General features: G+C 42.0%; 5 protein-coding genes across 5 annotated transcripts in view; 3 read left to right on the top strand and 2 right to left on the bottom strand.

Annotated features, from left to right (window-relative positions):
- Positions 1–111, bottom strand: part of ints13 (integrator complex subunit 13) — a 15907-nt gene extending 15796 nt beyond the window's left edge. Inside the window, exon 1 of the mRNA XM_062518736.1 lies at positions 96–111. The gene's annotated coding sequence lies outside the window, so the exon portion shown is untranslated. The remainder of the gene's footprint in view (positions 1–95) is intronic.
- Positions 1–12659, top strand: part of ano6 (anoctamin 6) — a 13351-nt gene extending 692 nt beyond the window's left edge. The window contains exons 2-20 of the mRNA XM_062518731.1: positions 546–610; positions 991–1119; positions 1701–1766; positions 1982–2260; positions 2550–2663; positions 3381–3496; positions 3734–3868; positions 4900–5005; positions 5229–5289; positions 5462–5607; positions 7210–7287; positions 7989–8214; positions 9220–9389; positions 9561–9658; positions 10022–10152; positions 10331–10536; positions 10756–10967; positions 11124–11229; positions 11340–12659. Of these exons, the coding sequence (XP_062374715.1) occupies positions 546–610; positions 991–1119; positions 1701–1766; positions 1982–2260; positions 2550–2663; positions 3381–3496; positions 3734–3868; positions 4900–5005; positions 5229–5289; positions 5462–5607; positions 7210–7287; positions 7989–8214; positions 9220–9389; positions 9561–9658; positions 10022–10152; positions 10331–10536; positions 10756–10967; positions 11124–11229; positions 11340–11546 (2651 nt within the window). The 3' untranslated portion in view covers positions 11547–12659. The remainder of the gene's footprint in view (positions 1–545; positions 611–990; positions 1120–1700; positions 1767–1981; positions 2261–2549; positions 2664–3380; positions 3497–3733; positions 3869–4899; positions 5006–5228; positions 5290–5461; positions 5608–7209; positions 7288–7988; positions 8215–9219; positions 9390–9560; positions 9659–10021; positions 10153–10330; positions 10537–10755; positions 10968–11123; positions 11230–11339) is intronic.
- Positions 12660–12978: 319 nt separating this feature from the next.
- pwp1 (PWP1 homolog, endonuclein) lies at positions 12979–20288 on the top strand. The gene is made up of 15 exons (XM_062518460.1): positions 12979–13155; positions 13334–13392; positions 14475–14650; positions 14775–14860; positions 15075–15171; positions 15389–15499; positions 15686–15816; positions 16591–16664; positions 16749–16845; positions 17150–17211; positions 17344–17455; positions 17673–17763; positions 17979–18100; positions 19248–19353; positions 19760–20288. Exons 1-15 carry the CDS (start codon positions 13090–13092, stop codon positions 19834–19836), a joined length of 1467 nt encoding a protein of 488 aa, XP_062374444.1. The 5' UTR covers positions 12979–13089; the 3' UTR covers positions 19837–20288.
- Positions 20289–20405: 117 nt separating this feature from the next.
- Positions 20406–21464, bottom strand: LOC134062049 (protein SSUH2 homolog). Its single transcript, XM_062517920.1, has one exon. It carries the CDS (start codon positions 21462–21464, stop codon positions 20406–20408), a length of 1059 nt encoding a protein of 352 aa, XP_062373904.1.
- Positions 21465–21893: 429 nt separating this feature from the next.
- On the top strand, positions 21894–23558 carry mrpl42 (mitochondrial ribosomal protein L42). Its single transcript, XM_062518188.1, has 5 exons — positions 21894–22013; positions 22234–22294; positions 22605–22698; positions 23015–23178; positions 23414–23558. Exons 1-5 carry the CDS (start codon positions 21923–21925, stop codon positions 23460–23462), a joined length of 459 nt encoding a protein of 152 aa, XP_062374172.1. The 5' UTR covers positions 21894–21922; the 3' UTR covers positions 23463–23558.
- The last annotated feature ends 244 nt before the right edge of the window (positions 23559–23802 follow it).

Genomic DNA, 23802 nt, shown 5'->3' on the forward strand with positions numbered 1-23802 from the left:
TTAGCAATTCTGCACCGATTTTTTGCAAATACGAAGATATTATTAACTGGTTATACCATAAGCATAGGCGTCTGAATTACAGTATGGGTGTTTACCAGCAGCCCTTGACTTCATGAATTTGCATTAGAAGAATACCACGTTGTGGTTAAACCAGTCCGATGTCTCTGTTGTTTCACTGAATCCCGCGCAGGCATGCACTGTCACTGAAGTGTGTGACTTTAAGCTACGTTTATAGCCTGGGAGTTGCTATGGGGTTGTTTTCCAAACAAAACAGCAGCATCTGATTCGAGTTAGATTTGACCATAAGGCCATCCTCTTTGGGCTGCCTGCCTTTGTTTGTTTTTCAGCCACAACACTCTATGTGTAACATTGTTGTACAATAATATCACAAAGTTTGAAATTGCTCTAGGATAACATATGGTTTAGCCTAATTCTGCACTTTGTATCCCTTTTAAGGTCTTCCATTAGAATGGGAAATCTGTGTCACAACTGATCATGTTTAAAATAAACAGAAAAGAGGTTTAAAAACTGTTTTGCATTTGCAGTTTATTCAGAGAACTATTTACCATCATGCAGAGCTCCAGGAGAAATAGCACCTGAAGTGGAACAGGTCAGTCCTCAACACTGCATGTCAATGTCTTGATCAAAGCGTATAATGTGCCTTTAAAAAACGAGGATAAGAAAAAACTAACTCAGTTTGTAGGCACATTTTAGCACATCCATGGGTTGTTTTGACTTTAAGTTGTTCATGTAAAACATCTGCCAAGCTTTGTGTCGGCCTACATGGAAAGAACTTGGGTGGGTCAGTATTTCCCAGAGTGAACTCATCGTTCTGTTTTCCACATAAGCCAGGGATTTCAGTTTTGTGGGACTGGGTGTTAGAACACCAGACATTCTGCTCTGCCCTGAAAGAGCATGTATGGGGCGATGGATGAAGAACATGAATTTGATGACACTTTTTTCCCTGACATCTCCGATTTTTGTCCCCAGGTGTTATTCAACCAAAAGCGGGACTCCCTTTTTTTTAACGATGGCAAGAGGCGCATTGACTTTGTTTTGGTGTACGAGGATGAGAGCATGAAGGATTCTGATAAAAGGCACACTTTCAAGCGGCGAAAAGTAAGTGTTCACAGTCAGACCACAAAGCAATGAACGCATGGTTTAATGTGTACAGTAGCTGAGAGGCATGTACATGAGTTCAGTTTATGCTTTTGTGGAAAATATCTTTTGATTTCTAATTAAGTTCAGATGTGCTCTGTAAATGTTATGTGTTATGAAGCAAGCAGACATGTAGAAGAGTAAAGAAAGAAATCCTCTCCGTGTTGAAATGTTCCCACCGCCCTTGCTAGATCTCGGCAAAGGTCTTTCACAACAGATGTTCAGGGATGGATCCAGACAGCTGACAGCCTTTAATTACACAAACACAATGTGCTCTGGATGCATTAGTGGCTTCTCATGCTAGCTGTAATCAGTTTTATACGTTATCTTTCTGTTGTTCTGATAGGGTTATATACTGTAGATGTATTTGGTGAACAGGATGTGGCTAGTCATTTTAAGAGTGTGCCACTGGCATGCAGTACTGAGTTTCATTTTCACTCTGTCAGTGCTCAAAATCTCTCTCTCTCTCTCTCTCTCTCTCTCTCTCTCTGTGTGTGTCTGTGTCTGTGTCTGTGTGTTTATACTCTGGTAACTCTCTGCAGATAAGGAGAGAGTATTTTGAATCCAATCTGATGAAGATGGGGATGGAGTTAGAGGCGACCAAATCTGTGAGTGAATCAGATTGTGCTTGTGCATGTAAGGCACTACCACTGGCCAACAAAACACAACAATGAAATCATGTTTTTTAGAACATCCTCATGGTTAGAAAAGCCACAGTTTTAGATAGTTGAGAAGTGAAGCATAATTAGTACAAATTATATCAACAATTGTTTAGTAAATTGCCAAAGATGTTTTGCCTTTTTCTCCTCCATGTTTCTTTTAGGTGATAGATGATAAACTCCTGTTTGTGAAGGTCCACATGCCTTGGGATGTACTATGTACATACGCTGAAGTCCTTCACATCAAACTGCCCATCCAGCCCAATGACCTAGCTTCTAAACCCTCACCGTTCAACTGCTTAACAAAGTACTTCTACCCAAGTGAGGATGTCATTGCCAAGGAGACCGAGTTCTTCACCGCTCCCTTTGAGAAGAATAGGCTGGAGTATTTCTATATCAAAGACAAGGATGAGTTCTTCACGCCTGCCATGAGAAGCAGAATGGTTGGTGCACTGACGTCATGATAATTATATGCTGTGTGCAATGTCTGAAATGTTACTATGCGCTCTTGCGAACATTGCGGCAATGCATGGCATTCTTACTCCAAACAGGCAATGCCACTGGCACTGCTGAACTGCAGTGTTGGTGGATTGCAGATTGTTTTTCTAGCAAGTGAACTCTAAAACAGAGAATAGCAATGTAGGTCCTGATAGAATTCAGGTCCTTTACAATAAGACATGAATTGCACACCTGAATGTTTGTCAACGACACAGTCTGTCCTCTCCTTTTCAGGCATACTACATTCTCTGTCGAGCCCCATACGAGGACAGGGGACACATGAAGAAGTTTGGCATCACTAAGCTCCTGGATGGGGGCGTGTACAAGGCTGCCTACCCACTCCATGATGTAAGAACAGTGGATTTGGGTTGTGCCGTTGGGTTGTTGGGTTGTAGGGTTGTGTCGCTGGGGTTGTGTCGTCGTTGCTGGAATCCTGTGGTTTTACAACTATGCACTGGTCTGGGGCTTGTGATGTAATAGTGTGCAGGGGAATGGCCCCAGGGGAACGGTCCGACAGAGGAATGGTCCCACGCCTCATAGCAAACAGACCGTGCCATGCTTTGTGTGGTTTAATTAAACATTGCATTTTATGCTCAGGTTAAACTATTATTAAGCACCAAATAGTTTTCCCCCACAATTTATTTCCTTTAACTCATAAAATTAATCAGCTATCAGTCATGCATACGCTATAGCATTCAATGCTTCATGCTTCATGCATATGGAATTCATTTTTTGGAAATGACGTTAAACGAAGAGACCGAGAGGAAAACTAGCTGCGCTTTAGGAGCCGAGCTCATCCTGCTCTTTTCCTCTCTAACGGCATGATGGCTGTCAAGAGACTTCGCCGTAACAATAGCAGTCCCCCGCTTCCTGCCCCACCTGGTGTTGTGTTGATGCGTGGGCTATAGAGTCTTAGGACGGGACAGGAAGTTCCAGCTTTCGTGGAACCACATGTTACCCTAACATTACAGTAACTCACAGGAGAACTGATTCACAGCTGGGAGAGAGATAAGCCCCTTCATGTTGTGCTTGTGTGTGTGTGTGTGTGTCCTTGTCCAATCACAGTGCAAATTCAATGTCAGATCCGAAGAGGATGGCTGTTCCAATGAAAGGTATCTGCTGTATACTGAGTGGGCCCATCCAAAAAGCTTCTACAAGATGCAGCCTTTGGACCTCATCAGGTGTGTGTGTGTGTGTGTGTGTGTGTGTGTGTGTGTGTGTGTGTGTGTGTGTGTGTGTGTCTGTGTCTGTGTCTGTGTCTGTGTCTGTGTGTGTCTGTGTGTGTGTGTGTGTGTGTGTGTGTTTGAGAGAGAGAGAGAGAGAGAGAGAGAGAGAGAGAAAGAGAGAAAGAGGCCTATACAGTACATGCCACAGTGAATGGCACATTTAAAAACAATGTTGCTATTTCCTCTGTATAGGAAATATTATGGAGAGAAGATTGCTATTTACTTTGCCTGGCTGGGATTCTACACCATCATGCTGACCCTGGCTGCCGTCGTGGGCCTCTGCTGCTTCATCTTTGGCTATAACACCCGCGAAAAGAGCACGTGGAGGTAACGCACAGTTCTTATATAAAAGGAGAGCAGCGCACACCTATTTTTTGCGAGGTGCTGGTCATGGTAGTCGTTTAAAGAGGATGGAGGAAACCGCACACTCTTGTTCTGATGCCCAAGAGTTTATTAAACAACGTTTCGGCTTGGAAGCCTTTGTCAAGTTTTTCACCAAACAATACAAGAACACACCTTTATATTGTAATTTAGAATAGAAGAATAGAATATATAATTTTTTGATCCCGTGAGGGAAATTCAGTTCTCTGCATTTAACCCAATTTAACCGAATTAGTGAACACACAGCACACAGTGAACACACAGTGAGGTGAATCACACAACCCAGAGCAGTGAGCTGCCTGCCCAACCAGCGGCGCTCAGGGAGCAGTGAGGGGTTAGGTGCCTTGCTCAAGGGCACTTCAGCCATGGTGGACTGGTCGGGGATCAAACCGGCAACCCTCCGGTTACAAGCCTGGTGCGCTAACCAGTACACCACGGCTGCCCCAACAATTAAATTTAAACAATTTGTATTGTTTGGTGAAAAACTTGACAAAGGCTTCCAAGCCGAAACGTTGTTGAATAAACTTTTGGGCATCAGAACAAGAGTGTGCGGTTTCCTCCATCCTCTTTTAATGTACAGTTCTTAACCAGTCCATAATCAGTAAACTGACATTTAGTTTTCCGCATGAATAGCCTTTGTGTCACTTCCTCAGTGCCATACTGAACGGTGTTACTTTGTGTACTTAGTCGAGTGTACAGTAGCTCATTTGTGTACACCGTATGAAAGCATGCAAATACAGGCAGCTGAAAACAGCCGTGGACAAACTGTAAGAGTGAGACATGATTTTTACTGTACACACAATTCCCTACAACCACAAATATAAATCTTGTCACTTATATTGATTTGCCCATTACTTCTCAACTTCATACTATTAGCAGTCTGCTTTACTACATGAAGCTCAGAGCAGCATAGTGTTTAGTGTCTGTTGGCTTTCACTGTATGAAAATATTGGTTATTGGACTCCTCACTTTGACAGCAAAGAGGTGTGTGACCCAGAGATTGGGGGAAAGATCTTCATGTGCCCACGGTGTGATAAAGACTGTTCTTACTGGCGGCTCAACAGCACGTGTGACACTTCTAAAGTGAGTAACGTTCTCTCTCCGGGACACAAGTGCACTACAAGTGTATTTATAGACCTCGGGCAAAACATCATTGATTTCAGCCCTTCAGTATTTCAACTGCTGTGGTAAAAGTCTCTATTCTGCTCACACAACACAAGACGTAAAGTGTACTTTGCTTTCACAAAGCATACCAAACATATCTCTATGCATGTCTTGTTCCAATGACTCTTCTTTGCTTCTTTAGGATCTTTGTATATTTGACAATTATGGAACATTGGTGTTTGCTGTATTCATGGCAATTTGGGGTGAGTATGTTTGTTCTATAATTTGGAAAGAGGTATGCAAGTGTATCATTCACCTATCATTTTTTAAGTTTCGTTTTAGTGTTTTTCCAGTTCAGCTAGCTGTATAACTGGCACCACTGTACAGTATGTGGGGAGAAAAAAATGTTCTAGTCTAGCGTCTGGTTTTCCTCAGTGACGCTGTTCCTGGAGTTCTGGAAGCGCTATCAGGCTGAGCTGGAGTACGAGTGGGACACGGTGGAGTTCCTGGAGCAAGAGGAGCAGCCGAGGCCGGAGTACGAGGCCAAGTGCACCTACAGCAGAACCAGTCCAGTCACCGGGGTATGTAGTCTGGTTTTCACCATACTAAGCTCAATCTTTTAAGACTGAACATTAGTCTGGGGAGGCTGCGCTTTGTTTCTACTGCACTTCGCGTCGCTTAAGTTTCGTTATCGTCACGTCACCGGCCAATAGCGTGCCAGGACTAGAGTATGGCCGTTTCTGATCGGAGCCAAAGGTTCTGGCAGTAAACAGAGGAGATAGATCTGCTGGTTTCCAGCCTGAGCTGCCAGGCGAAGTTCAAATTCCCCGGAAGTTCAGGCAGGGTTCACCCGGCCTATGGGGTATGCATGCTCAAGTGGAAAATCAGCAGGGCCAGTCTGACAGCCTGTAGTGATTTTTGACCAGAAGTTATTATCATTTCTACTTATTCACAGCCAGTCTTTCAGAGTTTTGGAAAAGCGAATTTGCCACTACAGAGAGACTAGTTTGATTTCATGTGATAGAAATGCCTGGTTGAGAATCAAATTGTAAGGGGGGTGCAACAGTTCACTCGCCAAATTAAATAATATTTCTGTGGGGCACGTGCCACAATAACAGACACCACTCCACAGATTGGCCAAAATCTCAAAGACTGCGCTGTCAACAACTAAAACAGACATCCACAGAGGAGACATTAGATTGCTGGATTTAGGCTGCAGATAGTTTCAATTGCAGATGCATGTTATACAGTTAAGAGCAGCCTTCTCCTTACTTCAGATTTAAAACACTCAAGTGTGCATTACTACAATTTGAATGGTTGTTTCTGTCTTGCAAACTCCACAAGTGAACGTGCTTTATCGTTTGCTTTGTCTTCTTCGCCTTTGGCACAAAAGCCTCTTGTATTAATTTCATATTCTTACAAAATAGCTGCAACACATCACCAATACATAGGCCTACCGTTGCCTTGGCAGAGACAAGCACAAGTTTAACTGAAGAGGAAAATGTGGATTCCACTTTCCCAAGTAAAGAAACATCTGCAAATACAATACAGAGACTTGAGTCATGTTCACTAGTTATGCAATCAGAATAACATCACACACATCACATCACAATAACCTACTACTAATATACTACTACTGATAATAAATACTACTACTACTACTACTACTACTGATAATAAATAGGCTATGGTATAGTACCAACAATGAGCAGGGTCCAACAGGTTTTAGAGCATGGGGACACTGGGTATTTGGGCATTGCAATTTTTCAAATTGTGGAAAAAATTGAGGAAGAGTAGAATTGAGATAAACTGAGAAGCAGTTTTGAAACTACAAACAGTTCTCAGGAACACTTTTTATCCTCAGGTGTGTCTAGGTGTGGTAGGCTGTGAATTTACTAGGATAGAATAAACCATCAATCCAACTGAAGGCAAATCAGCCAACTCTGACGCTGCCTCTAGAAGATCAACTTCACTGAGCTGTATTGCATTGTTTGTCTGCTATGACATTTCTGTAATAGAGGTTTTACATTTGTGTAGTAGAGGTTTCTAGAGTTCATGACTTTTCAAGGTACTCTGAAACAATTGCTTGGGTCCGCACAAGTTCCCCGTTGTATTTTGCACGACCTCTTGAAAGTAAATAGTTACCTAAATAAATAAAATGATGATGAATGTCTTTGTTTCAGGAAGAAGAGAAAGTGCCGTTCACTGCCTGTGGGAGGTGTGTGAGAGTGACGTGCGGAATTGGGACTGTTGTGTTCTGGGTAATGATTCAACTATTCACATCTGTTAGGACTACATTTACTGATGGGACACCAGTATTCAGATATTAGCCAATTAAGACAATACTTAGACTTACGCCTCCACATAAACAGCATTTTCTGATTACCTGAAACCAAATAAGGCCGTAGTCGTAATAAGATATGGAGCATTCCAATCTAACCAGTCACATTATGTAGACATGTACACATTAATCGAACCATGACGTCATATTGGAAGATCATTATTTGACACATTACGGAGGGATGCCGTTTAGCCTAATATGAGCTTGAGTTAATAGGACTATGGTCTGTAACATGTAAACAGGAATATGACTATGAATATGGAATATTCTATAAGCTCAAGTAAGCATCATGATTGAGTTATTGTCACTGTCAGTGTACAGTAGATGCAATTCTGTGCCAACATAGATTAGCTCTAGCATTGCTTACTTAGTATATTAAATCTGAGAAACTAGTATATTACAACTCACACATGATGAGTCTGTTTCTACAGTACTCTATTAGGGTATATGATTCCATTCTATTCATTAGGGTCTTTGGGTACCCTGAAAAGCGCTGTATAAAACTTATGTATTATTATTTTTTATTATTATTATTATTATTAGATGCCATTTTATCAGCAAATTGCAATGTTCATGACAGCCCCTCTAATAACTTTCTTTTTTTCTGCCCCGCAATGACAGATCTTTCTCATCATAGCATCGGTGGTGGGTGTGATCATCTACCGGCTTGCCGTCTTTTTTACATTCTCTAGAAGGTATCGAGAAGACATCAAAGGACTGGAGCCTTTCAAAGAGTATGTGACGCCACAGATGGCAACCTCCGTCACGGCATCAATCATCAACTTTATCATCATCATGATCCTCAACAACCTCTATGAGAAGGTTGCCATCTGGATAACCGACTTTGGTGGGTATTTAGCGTTTGCTTGCTACTGTAGTTTGTGAAATGCCAGTAGATCTTATCTGTCTGAAGCAGGTGTTATAGATGTTGGGGTGACGGAGTGTCATCGCTATGGCTGAGTATGCGCTCTGACTACCATAGCAATGAGTCTGGCTCTTTGGTGTGGCAGTTACAGGTTTGGTGCCCTGTAGACCCTGTGGGGTTCAAGGGAGGGGGGCTTTGCTCTTCTGTGGTGTCAGAAGGGGATGGCTTGCTGTAATGGTCATCAGATGATTGACCAGTAAGCAAGTAGAATGAGGGTCCCTCCAGGGTAGATTGACCCTGTGGGCTACCCTGGGATAGGAGAAAAAATCGACTGGTGGATGCGTTAAGGACACCTGTGGTTGTGAAGTGCACGTAGGCGGAAGCGGCTAGTGAGATGGAGTGCGCTCATTAAGGTTGAGTCTGCACTCTGCCCGCCATACTAATGAGCCTTGCTTGTGCAGTCAAGCTGCCGGGTTGCTAAACTGAGGCTGGGTGGGGTGACTGCTCTTTGCCTTTGCTACAGTTGGATGAGGGTCAGCATTGTGTCACTTATCACAACAATCTGATACTGTCTCATACAGAAGAGGAAGTGAATAGCATATGGCATCTTCTTTTAGCATACAGACTTCCTCCTCCTCTCACAACACCACCAGCACACCTTCTTTTTGCAGTTAATACACTTTTTAAGGTGAAATTTTAGGAAGTAAAGTTAAAATTAAAGTTGTTAAGCAAATGTTTTTATCCAAAGTTGATATTTTAGGAAGTAAAGTGAAAATTAAAGTTGTTTAGCAAAAGCTTTTACCCAAACCTTGGCCGACTGATTGACAGATGATGCCGTTACTGCGCCACCACGTCCACATAATGTTTGGCATCATTGGAATCCATAGTTAGAACTATGAAGATACCTGTAATATACATTTAATAACCCAGTTAGTGACCACGCCTGTAACCCAACATTCTAAATATTTGATTTTTGTGCAACTTCAGAGCTGCCAAGGACAAAGACAGACTATGAAAACAGCCTGACGCTGAAGATGTTCCTCTTCCAGTTTGTCAACTACTATTCTTCCTGCATCTACATTGCCTTTTTCAAGGGCAAAGTGGTGGGCTACCCAGGAGAGCCTGTGTACTGGTTGGGGTTGTATCGGAATGAAGAGGTAAGAAATAAAAGAAATAACACCAACATTAGTCAGAACACCAAGTTCCTATTTGCCCATCGTATGAAAGGATTTAATTGTTCAGTGGATTTTTTTACATAGGCGTGTCACAAAATGCTCAACCACTCAGCCAATATCCTGGCTAATTAGCTAATTGTTTTTCCTTGTTAGTGTGATCCTGGAGGATGTCTTATTGAACTGACCACCCAGCTCAGTGTCATTATGGGAGGCAAAGCCATCTGGAACAACTTACAGGAAGTTCTGCTTCCGTGAGTGTCTGACGTGTACTGTCCACAGATTGCCACACACTCACCCCATCTTCACACTTGCTGTCACAAGAGTGTATCCACATCAGCCGTCTGTGCTGTCAGAGTCTAGTCTGGTCGTGTGTCTGTTCTTGAAACATACTCAAACATTCAGGCATATACAGCTTAACTTCTATTTAAAGAAATAATAATTGGAGTCTTTGTTTGCAATTAACATGTAACATCCAAGAGACTTGTCTTACATGATTGCCTTATGCATCATTAAAATTAATGAGAAGATGTTATGAAGTATCCCATCTATTAAAGCATATTGTGACAAAAATGACGAGAAAATGACGAGAGCCACATGTTCATTTTTTCCCTCAGGTGGGTGAAAAACGTTATTTTCCGCTACTGCAATAAAGTGAAGTCAGAAAAGATAATCCCCCGGTGGGAGCAGGATTATCAGCTGCAACCGCTGGGAAAGCTGGGCCTGTTCTATGAGTACCTGGAAATGGGTGAGACATTAACTACATGCACCAAAGAAAAGCAAATAATGAAGTCCAGAGAGTGGACAAACATAATCTCTATTGACTAATGGTGTTATAGTTTCCATTTCTCTACCACAATCATAAAGTAGTATAGGCAGGCACCTGTATCATGAATGTCTAACAGTGCTGTCATGTTTCTGCCCAGTCATCCAGTTTGGTTTTGTGACGCTCTTCGTGGCCTCCTTTCCTTTGGCCCCTCTTCTCGCGCTGGTGAACAACCTGCTGGAGATCCGTGTGGACGCATGGAAGATGACCACACAGTTCCGAAGGATCGTCCCCGAAAAGGCCCAGGATATTGGAGCGTGGCAACCGATTCTTCAGGGTGTTGCCATCTTGGCTGTAGCAACCAATGTGAGCTCTCTGACAGTATACTGAACGAGTATACTGAACCATATAATGCATGTTACACTTATTATCTTCAACAAGAAGAAATCAAACATGTAAACAACCACAGCCCTCTATCTTTGACTATGTAAATAGTGAAAGTAATAACTGAATGTCACTGTTATATATCTGATGGGAATCTACCAAATGAAATTAATCAATCGACTATTTATGTCTCTGTTGTAGGCTGCCATCATAGCGTTCACATCCGACATGATTCCACGGCTGGTGTATTACTGGTCCTTTTCTGTGTCACCATACACGGATGTTACCACCAACTCCATGGCAGGCTACATCAACAACACACTCTCCATTTTTAACATCAATGATTTCTCAAACATAAGCAAACCCCATGAAGATATCATTCCTTACTGGTTTAACAACAGCACCACCTGCAGGTACTAAACATATAGCAGCAGGCATCTCATGTTTGTGGACTAGACTAGTTTGTGTGTGTGTGTGTGTGTGTGTGTGTGTGTGTGTGTGTGTGTGTGTGTGATTTATGTGCTTACAGTTGTTATATAATTTGTATAGATATATCTCTTTCATTTCAGGTATCGAGATTTCAGATACCCACCAGGTCACCCCAAACAGTATGACCACAACATGTACTATTGGCATGTCATAGCTGCCAAACTAGCTTTCATCATTGTTGTTGAGGTTAGACCTTAATGTTCATTGTCATTTCCCGTTGTGTTTAATGCTTGGTCATTCTGACTTCTTGGAACAGTTCTGTAATGTTTGTTTGCCTTTTTTTGTCCCCTCCGCAGCACATTGTATACCTCACCAAATTTGTGCTGTCCTATGCCATCCCTGATGTCCCCTACAAGGTCAAGGAGCAAATCAAACGAGAGAAATACCTGACTCAGGTGCTCCTCCACGAGGTCAACCTTAAGCTGGTCACCAATCGAGTGAAGCCCCTCGCTGATAAACTCACGTGTGATTTGGAGAATGAGGAGATAGACCTGCACTTATAAAACCTCCCTCAGTCACAGTATTTCACGAACCAAGTAGAGGTTCTGTTCACATTAGCAAGCGCTTTCCTGCACTGGTGAGATTCATTCCTGTGGAAATGTGGTATTGCCCGGAGAGATCAGTTTACCTGTGGTACGATTGTTAAGATTGGGTAGCACTAACTCAGGTTATCCAGAAATAAAATACAATGCAGATTTTTTTTTTTTTTTTTTAGAAAACAGGAAAATCATCCTGTGACACAAAATCTGTGGCACAAGTTAATATAGGGCCAAATGTGAGTGTTTGTAAAAACACTGTGGCACTTTAATAGATGAATTAATGAAGCCACTGTATTATTATTGTTTTTTAAATAAATGACTCTAGATTTCGTATGTGTTGATATTTTTATAATTCAGTTGACAGTAATTCCTTGCACATAATTGATATTGTGGCTAGAATGCATGCCGAAATGAACAGAGGAAGAAACACTTGCTATTCAGTGTTAAACATGAGGTATACATTGGTTGCTGTTTTCAAAACATGGTTGTGTATGTATGTAAACAACATTATTGTGCCTTACACATTGTTTCCAATAGCAGTCTGTTCCATACTTTGGAATCTTATTCCTACACATAAACACCAACATAGCTATATGTTCTGAACATGTTGTGGGTCTGTGAGTTTTTGAACTGGTTCAACTGGTAGTTGAACTGGTAGTTGAACTTTTTTCTGCCTTTTAAAGTAATACATGAATGCTGAGGTATTTCTAGATGTGTCCATGAGCCAGATAAACCAGAGTTCAGTTTTTTTTTCTGATAAACTGTGATCCCCACAGATGCCTTTATGAAAGATGTTCTTATATGCAAATGGCTGTGTAATGTTTGTCACCTGCAAAATATAGTAGGCTACATTTTACTGACACTCATGTAATTGCCTATATGGCCAACTAACCATTTTGAAAACAGTGTTGTTTCAAAATATATGCTCTCTCATGGCTTTTATAATGCAGTGAGCCTTAATATTCCCTGTGTGTGCAATCCATAGGCCATGCCTGCCACTCTTCATTATGCTGCAGGGCCAGACCTTCTGATGTTGAATGTGTATTTTTCACTAAAAATAAATCAAGTGCTTAATAATTTTAGTAGTTGCCTGCACTTTATTCTCTCTCTCTCTCTCTCTCTCTCTCTCTCTCTCTCTCTCTCTCTCTTGCTCTCTCCCTCAGATTGATTCTGGTCGATCGGCCGCCTATGTGTGTGTGTGTGTGTGTGTGTGTGAATGTGTGTGCATGTATGCATGTAGTATGATTAAGTTACAGGGGAGAAGCAGAGAATGTCTCATAAGGGCTCTGGGAGAAGTAATGAACTCTGATGAGAGCCTATTTGCCTTAATTTTCAGGCAAAGATTTGGACAGCTACATTACGTCATTGGCGACTACGGAACAGGAAGGACCCCACACATCACACGTGCCGTCACTGGCGTGTAAACAGTAGCATACTGAGAAGATCTAGTCAATTATATGTATAACGTATATGTACTTTTTAACAAATCTGGTGTAAATCTGGAATAATGAGTTCGCAAATAACTTGCGTTGGGTGGGTGAAAAAAGGAGTCGCTAAGGAAATACCTGATAAGGTAAGCAGCTAACGTTGTCAACAGTCTGGAAACGTTAACTTTTAGAACCCATAACTAAAGTCAAGGATCAGGGCGATATTGTCATGTATTTGGTGTCGGTTGTGATGTACACATCTGTAAGACAAAGTAGTTGTATCGTTATAACATTCCTATCCTATTATTGAATTCTATGTTTCAGGTGGAGCTGAGTAAAGAGGAGCTACAGCGTATAATAGCTGAAGCTAAAGACGAACTGGTGTAAGTGTTTTGCATCTCAAATACAGACAACAAAGCAGATCAGATCTGATTAATTAAAATGAGTTTGTCATTTCCACGCCTGAAGCTCTCCTCTTAAAAATGTTGTGTAATGTTAGCCAACATTACAAATGTACAGCTGGCAGATGAGGTGGGACGGGCTTTATCGTCTCCGATGGCAAAGTGCCATTGCTTTACTTACTGAGTTAATTCTTGATGATGCCACAGTCAATCTTCTCTAGACTGGCATCTTGCCCTTGGCTCAGTAACAGTATCTGTAATGTACAAATGGTGTACATCTAGAGATGCTATGATTAGCATCTCTACCAGCTACCAGTCATTCCTATCTGCCTTTTAATTCAAAGACTTAAATGTCATTATTCACAGTTCAATTAGATTTAAAGAGCATCTCTTTAAAAGTGCACACAGTTAGCGAACTATAAAAGACTATACAATAGAGACATATAAATGTACAGTAAGAAACGCAAACAGATTATAATGAGCACAGACTTGAGTTCAAGAGCGACTGAAAGGGTATTGATGATAGAGGTGGTTTATATCTGGTGTCGGTCACTGCAAATATTGTCAGTGCAGTTTACATTAGTGCAAATTTGCGTTGAGTATGGTGACCACTTTGGGGAAGAAGTTATCCCTGAGTCTGTTTGTTCTGGCCTGTATGGACCTGAAGCGCCTGGCAGAGGGCAACAGGTTAAAGAGGTGGAGGCCGGGGGGGGGGGGGGGGGGGGGGTGTTCTTCAAGATGTTTCTGGCCCTGCTGAGACAATGGGAGTTATAGATGGTAACAAAATATAAACAGATAAATCAGAGTTTAACATGGTTGCATATGATTGGTTTATTCAAATTCACTTCACCGGGGAGGTCCATTTCAGTCCTCACCTTGATGTAGCCTCCTGCTACCTAGATCGCCGCCGAACTTGGGCCCAATATGTATGGAATCTATAGAATAAGCAAATCCATTGTGTTTTACCTGCTTGTGTTTGGGATGGTTTTGTGGTTGGACATGTGCTGTCATGGTGATTCATGTACGTGTTTGTTTTTTCCTCCTTGTGTTTGCCTCGGCTGCAGGGCGGGCGGTGACGATGGCAGTGAGGAGGATGAGGGCATGGGGAGCGGGAACTTGAGTGAGGAGGCAGAGGCCCAGGCCCATGAGGAAGGAGCACAGGCTGGGAAGGGAGCTAAAAATGAGGACAAGGATGAATTGGCCGAGTACGAACTCGACAAATACGACGAGGAAGATATTGGTAACTCGCTTATTTTGTTTCCACAAATGATTGATGTTGTACGTATACATTTAGTGACACGTTAATGTGCTTGTCTTGGTTATGTTGGTTGCTGATGTTTTTTGTGATTTCTCCTCTGTTCCAGTAACAGCCAACCTTGGTGATAGTTTAGCTGGTCTCACTGTGTATGGCACCAATGAGCAGGACCCCTACATCACCATCAAAGACACAGTAAGTTCAAGATGGAAGCCACAGAGTGCCATTCTGCAGTTACATATCGTAGAACTATACTTAACCTGTGTGTGTGTGTGTGTGTGTGTGTGTGTGTGTGTGTGTGTGTGTGTGTGTGTGTGTGTGTGTGTGTGTGTGTGTGTGTGTGTGTGTGTGTGTGTGTGTGTGTGTGTGTGTGTGTGTGTGTGTGTGTGTGTGTGTGTGTGTACCTCAGGATCAGTACGAGAGGGAGGACTTTCAGATCAAGCCTAATGACAACCTGATCTTGGCCGGCAAGGCTGAAAAGGACTGCTGTAACTTGGAGATTTACTGTAAGCAAAACAATGATGTTAAAATGTAGTGTGTCAAATTTCAATGCCTTTTAGGTGGGTTTAGCCTAGGGATACAATACACACTTGCACAACTCTTCAAATCATATAATATACTATCACAACAACACAAACTCAACCAGCTATTAACAATATTCGTTATTGTTCATATATTTATTGGCTGCAATTTATTTTTACACATGTATGTTATTTCACACAGTGTACAATGCAGAAGAGAACTCCATGTATGTTCATCATGACATCCTTTTACCGGCTTACCCGTTGTGTGTGGAGTGGCTCAACTTTGACCCCAACCCTGAAGAAACAGTAGGTGAGTTGGTGAGAACTTAACTTTAGTTGAAATAGAGTTCAATGCATACATTTCAGATTTACAAACTTGATGAACAGTCATGTTGACTTATTGGGGAAATTTTGTTGTAGCATATATTTATAATGCTTTGCATGATATGGACATTTACACTCTTTCTATTCTTTTATACTCTTCATATTCTTTCAGCAAACTATGCAGCCATAGGTAACATGACTCCCGTGATTGACGTGTGGGATCTGGATGTGGTGGATTGCTTAGAGCCAGCATTCACTCTCGGAGGTAAAAAGGGCAAGAAGAAGAAGAAGAGGGGCAAAAAGGTGAACTTTACACTGCCGTCTTTGTTGAACTACTTTAAAAATGTAATCAGTTGAGTTGAGTTATTCCCTTCGTCGACAGGAAAGATATACATACTCCTAACTACCACAAGCTTAATTTTCAGCATCATGGCAGCATTCAGCATCTCTAACTGCAATATCATTATACACACTTACACTTACAGACACACATCTCCATGCAGAGTTTAACATATTTGTTTGGGTGCATACTGCTGTGTTTCAGCATTCAGCATCTCTAACTGCAATATCATTAGACGGAGCACTTACTGTACACACACATCTCCATGCAGAGTTTAACATATTTGTTTGGGTGCATACTGCTGTGTTTCAGCATTCAGCATCTCTAACTGCAATATCATTAGACGGAGCACTTACTGTACACACACATCTCCATGCAGAGTTTAACATGTTTGTTTGGGTGTAACTGCTGTGTTTCAGCATTCAGCATCTCTAACTGCAATATCATTAGACGGAACACCTACACACACACATCTCCATGCAGAGTTTAACATGTTTGTTTGGGTGCATACTGCTGTGTTTCAGCATTCAGCATCTCTAACTGCAATATCATTAGACGGAGCACTTACTGTACACACACATCTCCATGCAGAGTTTAACATATTTGTTTGGGTGTAACTGCTGTGTTTCAGCATTCAGCATCTCTAACTGCAATATCATTAGACGGAGCACTTACACACACACACATCTCCATGCAGAGTTTAACATGTTTGTTTGGGTGTAACTGCTGTGTTTCAGGCTGCTGCTGCTGCAGAGCCTGCCGAAGGACACACAGATGCAGTTCTAGACCTTTCCTGGAACAAACTTGTCCGGTGAGATCTCTCAACTTGTCGTCCTTTGTTGTCTTTAATCTCCCGACTGAAAATTCACGTTACCTCATTTATTGTCACCAACAGGAATGTACTGGCAAGTGGATCAGCCGATGAGACTGTAATCCTGTGGGATCTGACACAAGGGAAGCCAGCCACAACATTAAGAAAACACACAGATAAGGTAAAGGCTCCATGATTGCATGCCATTTCTATCTGAAGATGTCTAGATTATCATCAAGCACCTGTCTTCACAATCTGTCAACTGCAACTTATGGTTGAGGTTTATGTTAGGTGTTTGATTTGATTCAGCAATTTTAGATAATTAACTTGAATCTGTTAAGCCTCTGTTTAGTCTCTGTGGGACTATCCAATTAAAGTGTTATCAATTCATTGATTGTAGCATATTTACAAAGGAGGTGGCCATGCCATCTGCTTGTTGAGGTGTTAAGTTTAATTAATTTATTTGTTTGATCATACGGTTCCAGGTTCAGACTCTGAAATTCCACCCTTTTGAGGCTCAGACCCTTATATCTGGATCCTATGACAGGTTGGTTATCAAAGGAGGAAAAAACTTTTTTTACATACCGTTTTGCATACAGTATGTATTTAGATATTTTGACCAGTATGGTGTGGAATGCTTCTGTGGAGTTTGAACTGCTCTCCCATTCCCTTCCCACAGGTCTGCTGTTCTGTACGATTGCCGAAGCCCTGACGACAGCCATCGCACCTGGAGGTTTAGTGGGCAGGTCGAGCGGCTTGTATGGAATCACTTTTCTCCTTTCAACTTCCTGGTGAGCAATCCCTGTTTACTGCTGTCAAAAAGTCTATATTGACCCTCTTCGAGTGTTTCAGAATACACTGCTTTCTTTCTTTAGCAGAGCATATTCGTGTAGGGTTTGCGTTGTCATGCTGCTGGTTAGATCTGACACCTGCACACTTTACTATAGGTTAACCTCCATGTAATATGCTGTCAGTGTGTCATGTATTTTACTCTCATTTGTTTTTCAGGCAAGCACAGAAGATGGCTTTGTGTACTGTCTAGACGCACGCTCTGATAAGCCAGTGTTCACACTCCGAGCTCATGATGGGGAAGTTTCAGGTGAGCGGAGGCTTCATTACTGTTAAGTGGAGGTCATTGAAGAGACTGCATTCTGTGTAATTGCACTTGAATCATAGAGGAGAGTGCACTGAATTGCGTCTGAGCTCCTTACCGTACATACTGCAGTTAGTGGAATTGCACTTGAATCAGAGGAATAAGTGACGTGCGCTTCTTGGAAACGACTGATCTGATAACACTGACGTTATCTACAACAGGTATGGACCTGAGCAGTCAAGTCAAAGGATGCCTGGTCACCTCATCAGCTGACAAGCATGTGAAGATCTGGGACATTCTTGGGGACAAACCCAGTCTTGTTCATTCCCGGGACATGAAAATGGTTTGTGCCCATATCTGAAAATTATATGAGTTATGTGACTTGGTGGTAAAACAACAGGGTGTTTGTGCCGCTCTGGAACAGTATAGAATTATTAAATTCCATCTGATATTTGGGTAAAACACCGGTAGATCATAGTAATACCTGCACTAAAAAGCTGACAATGTGCAAACAATAACAAAGCTTATGTGTGTATTTTCCAGCAGAAATACACACGTAAAAAAGTAGCGACCTTAAAGGGATATTCCGCCATTTGTGGAAATACACTCATTTTCCGCCTTCCCTCGAGCAAAACAATCGATATTTACCTTGTTCCCATTCATCCAGCCATTCTGTGAGTCTGGCGATACAACTTTTAGCTTCAGCCTAGCATAGATCATTGAATCGGATTAGACCATTAGCTTCTCGCCTGCTAGCTTCATGTTTAAAAGTGACTAAGATTTCTGGTAATTTTCCCATTTAAAACGTGTCTCCTCTCAAGTTGGAAAGTGCAATAAGACCAACTGAAAATGAAACCTGGCGTTTTTCTAGGCTGATTTGACATGGAACTACACTCTCATCTGGCGTAATAATCAAGGCAACTTGCAGCTACTGGCACTACTACTGCTTGTTGTCTATGGGGACTATTTTCAGATGCTGCGTACGATATCACTGCGCCTATGGTACGTTTGCAAGTTGCCTTGATTATTACGCCAGATGAGAGTGTAGTTCCATGTCAAATCAGCCTAAAAAACGCCAGGTTTCATTTTCAGTTGGTGATAATTGCATTTTCTAACTTGAGAGGTGACACGTTTTAAATGGGAAAATTACCAGAAGTCTTAGTCACTTTTAAACATGAAGCTAGCAGGCGAGAAGCTAATGGTCTAATCCGATTCAATGATCTATGCTAGGCTGAAGCTAAAAGTTGTATCGCCAGACTCACAGAATGGCTGGATGAACGGGAACAAGGTAAATATCGTTTGTTTTGCTCGAGGGGAGGTGGAAAATGAGCGTATTTCCAAAAATGGCGGAATATCCCTTTAAACAACAAAGGTCTTTAAAATCATAATAATTGCCAATAATTACAAGCATACTATTTGTTTGTGTTGTGTGTTATCATGTTCTCTGTTTCTTGATCGTGGCCTGCTGTTTCATTTGTTTTTCACCGTAGGGAGTGCTATTTTGTGCGGCCTGTAGTCCCGACCAACCCTTCTGCTACGCATTTGGTGGACAGAAAGATGGCCTTCGCGTTTGGGACATAAGTGACGTTGCAGCAGGTATGGTGAAGCTTTGTGGTGGAGCCTGCAATTCTAATCCAATACACTTTGACATGTTTTCATTCAGTGAAATGTTCAGCATGGTCATGGTTTAGCTGACTGTTCTCTGTTGGTGCTTTTGCACAATCCAACAACCTTGTGAAAGCAAAACCAAATGACAGACTATCCATTTTTAAAGACTATTTACATTGTAGTTCCTCCTGCCATGGTGTTACAAGATGTTCTCATTCAGTTAGTCAAGCATCTGTTCAAAGAAGACGTTTTATTTTGAATACTTTATTTTCCCTACCCATCCACCCTAGTGCACTACAGTTTGATATAGGGGTGTAGCTAGAAAGAAATGAAGTATTATTGTGTTCAAGGGCTCAACCCTTATTTATATTTATCTTGTATATTCCTCTTTCAGTGACTGAAGTATTTGGAAAGAGGGAGAGGTTAGTGGCGAACACCTCTGAGGCTTCCAGCAGCATGGAGGTCTCCTAACTCCCCAAGCCTCACATCTGATCCAGCGATACACAAATACATCTATTTAAGAGCAAAAGACTCGTCCATGGGACAACAAACAAAGGACCATTTGCTGAACTATATGGACCGACTTCTTCTGCTCTTGATCACACTGCTCTGTGTTGATGATGGGACATGAGAAAGAAAAGAAGACTTGTAAAGAAGATTTGATCTGGACAGATATAGCAGTGGTGTCTTACAAGGACACCATTCAATGAATCTCAATGTCTAAGAATGGCCTGCAGTTTGGTCTGCGGGTTTACAGTCCGAGTGGTATATAATAATGGATTATATTACCTAATGTCTGATAGGTTAACACAGCCTAGTACCATTGTGTATTTGTACAATATATTGTCAACCAAATTACTGTATCTAGTGCACAATTCACTGTCAAACAATAATTTGAGAAATAAAATCAATGTAAGATTTAATCAACCATTTTTCTGCATAATTTGTTGCTATAAAATTTTAAGGAAATACACAAGCATTTAAAAAGAGTTGCTCTTTACAGAAGGAAAAGGACTTCGCTTTGTTAACTCAAGCTGTAACTAGGCAATGGTGCAGCGATCCGACAACCTGCACTGTGGGTAGTCTGGCCAGTATACCCGATTGTCTGTCCCAGAGACGTAGAAGCTCCCAGTCTCGCCTTTCCAGTAGTACTGAGCCAGTGTGACCGGTATGGCCTTCAGGAGATGCCTCTGCTGGATGATCTTGCAGTCGGGCCACCTCCGGTGGGACGCCTCCACCCTCCGCTGTGAGACGGCGTTCACCTCCGGCACTGAGAACTGTGACAGAGGCCTCACCGTGGTCCCTATGCTGGCATGGACCACGTCCCCAGCCGCCTGCAGCAGCTTCTTCTCCGGAACCCCGCAGCCGGTCAGCAGCTGGCTCTCCAGGTGGGTCCGGTACTCCACCCGCAGCTCCTTGAAGTAGCACAGGCGTCCTTTGCCCACGCACATCTTGCAGCACGCGCGGCCCAGCGCCATGCAAGCCGCGCAGGACACCAGACGCTTCCCCTGGCAGTGGCTACACGGCTTGGACTGGGGTCCCTGATGCGCCCTGCACACGGCACATGGTTTTTTGCCTGCTCCACCACAACCAGAGCATGTTACCCACTGCTGCTCCTGGCAATATGGGCAACCCCTGTGCTGGTCTGTGTTGATCAGGCGGTAGTGGCACACCTGGTTGCTGAACATCTTGACAGGTGAGACAGCCACCATCCAGGGTCGAGGTTCTTGGTGGTTGACGTTGCTGGATTGAGGGAGGTCTTTTATTTGAGGCTCGAATCTCTTGCAGACCGACCTGTGCTCTGTGAACGTCTCCAGGAAATAGTAGTAGACGACGTCATTGCTGGTAGATGTCACCATGAACTCTCTAGCAGGTCCTCTCGTGAGGAATGGCATGGTCCTCACCCAGGCAAGAACGACATCAGCTATGTCTGCATCTGACAAAAGAGTCAGGTTCAAAGGGTGGTAAATCTCAGACGCCCGGTGCGTTCTATGCTTCTTCTCTTGCTCTTTTGCGGGGCCTGGAGGAGACACAGTGGTGTACTGCGACGGTTCCAGGATTACATCACACCGGTAGGCTGGGGGGTTTTCTTCTGACATTTTCTATGGAGGCGTAAAAGTAGCAGCAACCATATTTAATGCTGATTTATGATCTGAGATGGCAAAGCATTCCCTGGTGTGTTATGTGATGTCATAGGAATCTCTAGAATCTCTATGGAATTTCTGAGGGTTCTGGAAGGTGCTCAACATTGATTATGATGTTCAGGCTTAGTTTGTTTCATATCATGGCTATTTGCTGAATGAACAGCCTGTGTAATTCTGCATATTTCACAAATAAAACACAAATATTTCACAAATTTATTAATTTTTGAAGCACATTTAAAAGCAACAGCATTGCACCAAAGTGCTTTTGGTGATGTCAATCAATTAAAGCGTGCATAATGAGATAACATCACTATATGTTGACTTGGTTTTGTCAAAAAGACGGTAAGGGACCGGACGATATTTGGCCTCACTGACACACGGACATATTTAGTTGCAACACCCTTGCTTTAAGCATGGCGGCGATCTTAGGTCAAGGAATGCTTAGCAGGTTAAAATGTTTATGTCCACGGTTTTCGAGTCGATCAAATGTGTTGTGTATAAATGGTAAGTGTAATACTGGCTATAGATTTTGACAACAATCATATATGAAATACGAAGACCTTGCCAGCCCAGTAGATTGAACACATACTCAGGCTAACTGATGAACTTGGGTTGAAAGGAAGCTAGCTAGCTAGGTTAATGTTGTCTTTTGGCATGTTCCTCTGATCCTTGATGGAGAAGTGTTGTTGCAAAATGCATTAATTACACATCGTGTCTCCTTAAGGTATAAACGTTCATACCAGTCATGCCAAATCCACAGTTCGGGGCCCAGCGATTGACAATAGGTAAGATTTACGTTCTATTGTAAAGATGCACGGGTCTGCTGTCATAATACAAGTGTAAAGGCCAACGACAGTGTTATGTCAATGAACTACAAGGAGGAAGTGTTCCGGCCAATCGATTCTCTCCATTTCAGGCTGCATGTTCATTTTTCAGTAACATTAAGAGGTCTATTATGAAAAGTGCATTCATGCAGTTTTGTATACTTTCTGTGCATTCCGAATGACCCCTTTAGTCGAACTCCAGTTGTGTTTGTTCTTTAACATCTTACAGATGAACCTGCTGTGTTAATGTGTTACCCTGTGTTGTTCTCAGTCCTCTCAGTAACGTGGAAATTGGTGTGACATCTGATGGCAAAACAGTTGTATGCTATCATCCCGCAGTAGAATTTCCTTATGAGTTAAGCCAGGTGAGATCCATCACATCAGCCTACATGTATACTAGCATAAGGATCATTTCAAATCTGCGACTTGTGTGATTTGTAGCGGTCAAAGCTCTTGTTAGCAATCCCTTCTGTCAAAAATATAGCAATAAGAAATACTAATATATTCAGAGCACTTAACTCATATGCACACAAGCATACCTCTAACCATTGCCTGAATGTTCTTCAATGGATGCTTAGAGATTTAGGTTGCCATCTTGTTTTCTACATCAGAGAATTCTAACTGTTCATTACCTAATCTGGATTTTGTGTTTCCTTACTTTTTTTATTATTATTATTTCAGCCTATTTCTCGTCCTGATCCCATAACCAGCCCACCGGAAACCCATGACCAGGTTTTGAAACAGAGACTTGGCAAAGAAAGCCCAGCGGAAAAGCAAGCTCCCACTATTGAAGAACTTAGTAAGATGTTCTACACAACAAAACACCGCTGGTACCCAGTTGGACAGTAAGTACAGCTTTTGTATTCAGTGCTCTGGAATGACATATTTAAAGGTGCAGGCCTAATTCGCTATACTTTTGTACACAGTATTGTATCTCTAAATGATGACACATTTATTCAGTAGGCAGAGAGGAAGAGTAGGCATGTCACTTCATTAGCTGTTGAGTTCAGATGTCAGCAACTTTTTGCACATCCACATAACTGTAGATTACTTTAATTTTTGTTTTTGTTCTTTTTACAGGTACCACATGAGGCGCAAAAATAAAAATCCCCCTAAAGACAGACGATGAAGTTGTTCCTGGAATATGTGTGAATATCCATGAACCCATATGGTTTGTGTAATTGTCTTGTATTTGTCCAATAAAATGTATATGTATTCGAAAGTATCTTTTAGACCTGTCAGTTTCATATTGTCATTATGAAAAAAACATGTTTATTCTTACTGTCACATGCAGCCTCTTAAATGAATATGTTCAGATGAACATTCCTGACACTCAATCATATACTTAAAAAAAACTGGGACATGCACCTATTCCCACTGTGTATATAAATATATATATAATTTGATGGCACACAAATGAATGGGTTTTGTAGTAGAGATTTTTGCCTCCGTTTAGTGCGTGCAGCGGG

The sequence above is a fragment of the Sardina pilchardus genome, chromosome 17 (assembly GCF_963854185.1).
Source record: "Sardina pilchardus chromosome 17, fSarPil1.1, whole genome shotgun sequence".
NCBI classification, from domain to species: domain Eukaryota; kingdom Metazoa; phylum Chordata; class Actinopteri; order Clupeiformes; family Clupeidae; genus Sardina; species Sardina pilchardus.

Excerpts from the sequence above, each read along its gene's own strand:
- pwp1 (XM_062518460.1), top strand. The coding sequence starts at position 13,090 with ATGAGTTCGCAAATAACTTGCGTTGGGTGGGTGAAAAAAGGAGTCGCT. Across the intron at positions 13,393-14,474 it reads GAAGCTAAAGACGAACTGGT|GGCGGGCGGTGACGATGGCA; the intron begins GTAAGTGTTTTG and ends CCTCGGCTGCAG. Across the intron at positions 16,665-16,748 it reads TCCTGGAACAAACTTGTCCG|GAATGTACTGGCAAGTGGAT; the intron begins GTGAGATCTCTC and ends TGTCACCAACAG.
- LOC134062049 (XM_062517920.1), bottom strand. The coding sequence starts at position 21,464 with ATGTCAGAAGAAAACCCCCCAGCCTACCGGTGTGATGTAATCCTGGAA.
- mrpl42 (XM_062518188.1), top strand. The coding sequence starts at position 21,923 with ATGGCGGCGATCTTAGGTCAAGGAATGCTTAGCAGGTTAAAATGTTTA. Across the intron at positions 22,295-22,604 it reads GGCCCAGCGATTGACAATAG|TCCTCTCAGTAACGTGGAAA; the intron begins GTAAGATTTACG and ends TGTTGTTCTCAG. Across the intron at positions 23,179-23,413 it reads CGCTGGTACCCAGTTGGACA|GTACCACATGAGGCGCAAAA; the intron begins GTAAGTACAGCT and ends TTCTTTTTACAG.